The 6,801-nt window shown below is 41.0% G+C and overlaps 1 protein-coding gene across 1 annotated transcript in view; it reads right to left on the bottom strand.

Annotated features, from left to right (window-relative positions):
• The window catches only part of Lrrc36 (leucine rich repeat containing 36), a 72,883-nt gene that overhangs the window by 41,961 nt on the left and 24,121 nt on the right, over positions 1-6,801 (bottom strand). Inside the window, 3 exon segments of the mRNA XM_017799650.2 lie at positions 4,334-4,430; positions 5,219-5,370; positions 5,372-5,406. Coding sequence (XP_017655139.1) covers positions 4,334-4,430; positions 5,219-5,370; positions 5,372-5,406 — 284 coding nt within the window.

Here is a 6,801-nt window from a genome sequence, read left to right on the forward strand (position 1 = left end):
AGAAAACCAAGGATGCTCTTTGAAGGTTATACTACAAAACCTAGAGATCAGAGCGAAAAATAGCTCATCACTGCCAAAGAAGATGCCATACCAACAGGCATTGGCTTATTTATTTAGTAGTAGTAGTAGTAGTAGTAGTAGTAGTAGTAGTAGTAGTAGTACTAGTAGTAGTAGTATGTATATGTGTAGGAGGGCATGCCACAGTGTGTGTGTGTGTGTGTGTGTGTGTGTGTATGTGTAAGTCAAAAGGCAACTTACTTTGTAGAGTTAGTTTTCTCCTTTCACCTTTATGTGGGTTCCAGAGATCAAACTCAGGTCACCAGGCTTGTGCTGTAGCACTTGCTGAATTATCTTGCCAGCTCCATTACTCATTAACAAACGATTTCTTGGTGTCTTCTATATGCCAGAGGGTGTCATAAGCACTACAGTTACTACAATAAACAAGATCAGCAAAGTTCTTGTTCTCATAGAACTTAGGTGCTAGTGAGGGATGTGGGGATAGCTCAGTGGTATAGGACTTGCCTAGCATTTTGAAGGACCTGCGTTCAATCCCCAATACCACAAAAGAAAAGAAAAGGTAAACAGATAAACAGAAGACTTATTATGAAAAAGAATAGACAAATAATGTGGAGATATATTCATGATTATCTTCTTAAACAGTATACATGAGAAGTAAACTACAATAACATAAATATCAAAATATCATATGCATTTATACACATATTTACACACACAAAGCATGCATATACACATATCATTCACATATATCTAAGCATAGGAGGATATTTTTGTGTGTTGTTGTGTGTGGTGTATGCATGTGTTCATGTGGGTGTGTGCACATGTGCGTGCATGTGGAGGCCAGAGGTTGATGCCCAGTGTCTTCCTCAATTTCTCTCCATCTTACTTTTTGAAACACGGTCTCTCACTGAACCTGAGTGCATCTATTTGGCTGGGCTGGCTGGCCAGTGAGCCCCAGAATCCTCTTATCTCTGCTTCCCCAGCCCTGGAATTACAGATGTGTGTTAATGCTCCCAGCTTTTTAATTATTATGCAGATGCTGGGGATCTGAACTAACATCTTCATGTTTGTACAACAAGTACTTTTACTTATGGAGCTATCTCCTCAGCCCTAAGAAGCTATTTATAAGTATATAAATAGCATTTATCTCTGGGTGATGGATAACAGATTAATTGAATAGACTAATAAATATACCTACATGTACTCATAATACATAGATGTCCGGAAGGCTGTACACCAAGTATTATAGCTAACTCTCAGTAGCAAGACATAGAGTGATTTTTTTTTTTTTTTGAGACAGGGTCTCTCCATAGCCCCAGCTGGCCTGGAACTCACTATGTAGACCAGGCTGGCCTAGATTTCACAGAGATTGGCTTGCCTTTGCCTCCCAAGGGCTGGGATTACAGGCATGTACCATCATACCCAGCTGATTTTGATCTTTTTAAAAGGGCACTTTTCTGCTGGGGCGTTGTGGCCCTCGCCTTTAATCCCAGGCAGAGGCAGGCGGATCTCTACGAGTTCAAGCCCAGCCTGGTCTACATAGTGAGTTCCAGGACAGCTGGAGCTACAGGGAGACCCTGTCTCAAAAAGACAAAAAAAGTGCACTTTTCTGTATTATTTACATTATAAAGAGTTTTAATCCAATTTTCAAAACTAATAAGGCAAATTAAAATTTTTTCTTACATTTATTTCCTTTCATTTAAAAATATTTGGGTCTCGAGAGATGGCTCAGCAGTTAAGAGCACTGACTGCTCTTGCAGAGGACCCAGGTTTGATTCCCAGCACCGACATGGCGGCTATGAACCGTCCTTAACGCCAGTTCCAGGGGAATCCGAAAACAAAACCAGAGTCCTCTAGAAGAGCAGCCAGTGCCCTTAACTGCTGAGCCATCTCTCCAGCCCAACATTTATTTATTTATGAGTATTTCTTCTGACCTCCTTGGGATTGCCCTACACGGGTGCACTCACATACATGCAAGCAATACACTTGTACGCATAAAATAAAAAAATAAATAAATAGGGTCTGGAGAGATGGCTCAGCGGTTAAGAGCACTGACTGCTCTTGCAGAGGACCCGGGTTTGATTCCTAGCACCCACATGGTGGCTACAAACTGTCCTTAACTCCAGTTCCAGGGGAATCTGAAGCCTTCTTCTGACCTCCACGGCATTGCGTGACACGGGTGCACCTACATACATGCAGGCAATACACTCATACACATAAAATAAAAATAATAAATATTTATAAAAATAAATAAATAAAAACATATTGGAGGTCAGAAGAGGGTGTCAGATCCCTTGGAACTGGAGTTATGGACAGTTGTCAGCTGCCATGTGGGTGCTGGAAACAAAACCAGAGTCCTCTAGAAGAGCAGCCAGTGCCCTTAACTGCTGAGCCATCTCTCCAGCCCAACATTTATTTATTTATGAGTATGATGCGTGTGCATATAAGTGCCACAGTGTGTGTGCAGAGGTCACAGAACATCTTACAGGACTGCGGTCTCTCCTTTCACCATATGAGTCCCAGAAATTGAACTCGGGTTGTGAGGCTTGCTGGCAAGCTCCTTTACCCACTAAGCTATCTCATTAGCCTATTTTTTAAAACTTAGTATATTTTATTATTTTTATTTTATGTGTATGAGTATATTGCCTGCATGTGTGCAAGTTCATCCATGTCATGCCGGCAGGGTTCTCAGAAGAGGGCGTTGGATTCCCTGGAACTGGAGTTCTAGATGGTTGTTAGCTGCCATATGGGTGTTGGGAATTGAACTCAGGCCCTCTGCAAGAACAGGCAGTGCTCTTAACATCTGAGCCATCTCTCTAACCCCATAAGGTTAATTATTTTTTGGGGGGGGACTTTTTGAGACGGAGCTCCCTGTAGTGCCAACTAGCCTGGAACTCATTGTGCAGACTAGGCTGGCCTTGAACTCACAGAGATCCACCTGCCTCTGCCTCCTGAGTGCTGGGATTAAAGGCGTGTGCCACCATGCTTGACCTCATAGGCTAATTTTTAAAAGCATGGTTTTAAGTCTGGTGTATGGCACATGCCTTTAGTCCCATTACTCAAGAGTCAGAGGCAGGCAGATGTCTGTCAGATTGAGGCCAGCCTGATCTCCATAGTGAGTTCCAGGCCAACTGGGGCTACAGGGAGACCCTCTCTCAAAAAGACCAAAAAAAAAGATAATAAAAAAAATAAGTAAATAAAAGTGTAGTGTAGCTTTAGTGTAGAAGATATGATATCTTCCTTTGATAAGATTTTATAACAATAAATGGAAAAATCTACCAATCAGATAGTTGAGAGCCTCAAGATCTTTTTACTTTTTGTTTTGCATGGTTTTTGTTTTACTTTGTTAAAGTTTATGTTTTGTTGCTCTGGCAAATTTCTAACAGTTTTACCTCTAGTAAGGAAATCCCTATTGATAAGACAAAACTATGTACTGAATGACAGTTCTATACATAAAGGGTTGACTTTATGGAATAAGAAATCTTCTAGTGCTGGGTGTGGTGGCATATGCCTTTAATCCCAACACTCAGGAGGCAGAGGCAGGCAAATCTCTGAGAGATGGAGGCCAGCCTGGTCTACATAGCAAGTTCCAGGCGGGCTGGGGCTACAAGGAGACCCTGTCACAAAAAGATGAAAAAAAAAAAAGGGAGGGGGGATGAGGGGAGGCTGGAGAGATGGCTCAGTGGTTAAGAGCACTGGCTGCTATTCCAGAATTCCAAAGAACCTGGGTTTGATTCCTAGCACCCACATGGTGGCTAACAACAATCTGTAACTCCAGTTCCAGGGGATCTGACACCCTCTTCTGACCTCTGTGGATGCTCTTACATAAATGCAAGCAAAACACTCATACACATAAAGTAAAAGTAAATATTTTTTTAAAGACAAAAAAAATCCAACCCTAACCGACCAACAAACAAAAAAGAAACTTATAGTGCCCCTATCTATAAGCTATAACAACACTGGAAAAATGTACAAGTTATAGCCAAAGCAAACCCAGTAGTTCAAGAAAGGAGAGGCCTGAATTCTTTTTTTTTTTTTTTTTTGGTTTTTTTGAGACAGGGTCTCCCTGTAGCCCCAGCTGTACTGGAACTCACTATGTAGACCAGGCTGGGCTTGAACTCACAGAGTGCTGGGATTAAAGGCGTGAGCCACCATGCCCTGCTGGGGGCTGAATTCTTAACCCTAGGGACCTTTTTGTAGAACAAATCATTTTATTCCAGTTCTGAGAATTCTGCTGGAAAATGAGGAAATTTAACTAGAATTTCATTTCAACCAGCACAAAATGTAAAAAAAAAAAAAATCATAATTTTCTTACCTTTTTTCCACCTCTAAAAGAAACTTTTCACTGTTGCCGAGCTGACTGAAATGCAGCTTGGCAGCTTTCCTCTCACTGTCACGGACAGTTCGATCATCTGGAGGCAAAAACCGAGGTCTGAGCATGTTTCTTTTTGGAGTCAGTGGCAATAGGTCAGAAAACCATACTTACAGAGGAAAAACTCAAGACCAGTCCCATCTTTGTGTATTAGAGACAGGTCACAACACAATTCTATTATGCTGTCACTGGAGCAAGCAGTAACTCAGAGATACTATGTGATCTCATAGCAACAACTGCCACCTAGGTCAACCACCCCTTCAGGAAAGTCAAGCTTGGACAGCAAACAATCTCATGTTAAGGCTGAATGCCATATCATTTTTCTGAAAGAATTCATTTAGTTTCCCTATGATAACTTTTCCAGGGCCATGTGAAATTAAATTTTATATCAATAAGAAATATATACTCAACAATGAAATTATAAGGAATCACAGACCAGCTCATTCTAAGCATTATTTTTTTGTTCCTTGTCAACTAATTTCTAAAGAATTCTTGTATCAGATTTCTATTACTAATGTAGTTGGTAAAGCTCGACACCTGGAAAAATAAGTCTCAACTTGGAAATATTGTGCTGAGGAGGAAGCAGTGGTGAAACCATCATTTAGTGGTGACTAAAGCTGGAAGTTACTGATAAAATCATAGATGTTCATTCAACAAACAATAAAAGTACTCGTCACACATCCTGCCAACACAAAGAGTTGCATAAATATAGACTGATAAACAACTGTCTATTGCCAGTACACACTCTGGGCCAACATCCAAAAGGTTAAGGAGCAGTTGACTTCAAGTAAGATTCCAGGGAGGAACAGAGGAGGAGGAGGGTCTCACCCAGTTTCTCCAGAGTTTGCAGCATGTACACAGCAAAGAGCCTATAATCTGTGTCTTTCCTTACAATAGGATTGAGTCTTAAGTCTAGTTCTTTGAGGAAGGGTAAGGGCTGTAGGCGGGACACCTCCACTAATGAAGGAATGTTGTTATAAGTTCAGGTCTTGGAGAGAATGTAAATACTGGATGCCCTGCAAGAAAAAGATCACATTATGAAACTGCACGTTGGTAGGAATCTCACAGACAAAGATGAAAATTTATCTGTTACTTTCTAGCCCTTCATGTTATCCAAATCACCAGTGAGAAACAGTGTTGGAACTCCCACTCAGTTGCTTGAGAATAGGAATGCTGCAGCCCATGGGTGTTCTAAAACATTAAATAATTCACATGCATAATACATCTTTTCCTTTCCAAAATCTGACATTCAAATATCTGCAATCAACTTATTGTTGGCTCCCCAACAGGGAGATAGGCAAAAGAGCTGCTTCTAGGAGATAAGGGCGTAGTTAATATTTTTTAAAAATATTTTTATTTATTATTTTCATTTTATGTGTATGAGTGTATTGCCTGCACGTATGTGAGTGCACCCATGTCGTGCAATGCCACAAAGGTCAGAAGAGGGCTTTGGATTCCCCTGGAACTGGAGGAAAGGATGGTTCGTAGCCGCCATGTGCGTGCTGGGAATCGAACCCAGGTCCTCTGCAAGAGCAGTCAGTGCTCTTAACCACTGAGCCATCTCTCCAGCCCATAATTAATATTTATATCAAATATATGTGTGTACATATATACATACATATATGTATACATATACATATACACTCACACGCATATATATGGTGTATGGTATTAGTGGTGGTGGTGTTATATCTCGGTGCCTAACTTTTAGGGTCAGTTTGGGGGAAATAAAACAATGCCACCTCCAAGTCTTCCCTGCTGGTCCAGTCTAAGAACTCTTTCATTCTTGTTTCTCTCTTTAGGGTTATGGCCATCAGGAAAGCTCCCTGCTCTCCAATCATTCAGTTCTCTTGGTAGAAATACTCTTCCTTGTATAGTTTTCTTTCTGTGGATTTGGCAACCCCACCCCTCCACTTAACGAGCAATAGTATCAAGACTGGCAAACTCAGAGGAAAAGACACAATTTTCTGGCTCTTCTGAAAACCGCTGCTAAAAAGGATAGGATCTGGGGAGGCAGCCCAATTGTCAGAGTGCTTGCCTAGCACACAGGAAGCCCTGGGTTCTATCCCCCAACATCATCTAAACTGAGTGAGGTGCAGCATACTTGTAATCTTAGCTCTCTGGAGATGGAGGCAAGAGGATCCGGAGTTCAGGGCCATCCTCAGCTATAATCCAGATAGAGGCCACCCTAGAAAACATGAGACCCTGTCTCAGAAAAGTAACTTGTATGTATTCAGGCAATTAGCTGCTTTTGCATACTTTTGATGATTAAAATGGCTGCCATGAAAATAATTCTGTCTCTAAAGACTATTTTAGAAAAGTGTAATTAGGTTCCATGCATATTTATAATGTTTTAATTCTCCTGTGTAAAATTGCCATTTTCTTATTGCAGGAAAATTTTAAAATTCAAG

This window comes from Nannospalax galili, unplaced genomic scaffold, assembly GCF_000622305.1.
Source record: "Nannospalax galili isolate Female #2095 unplaced genomic scaffold, S.galili_v1.0 scaffold799, whole genome shotgun sequence".
Taxonomy (NCBI): Eukaryota; Metazoa; Chordata; class Mammalia; order Rodentia; family Spalacidae; genus Nannospalax; species Nannospalax galili.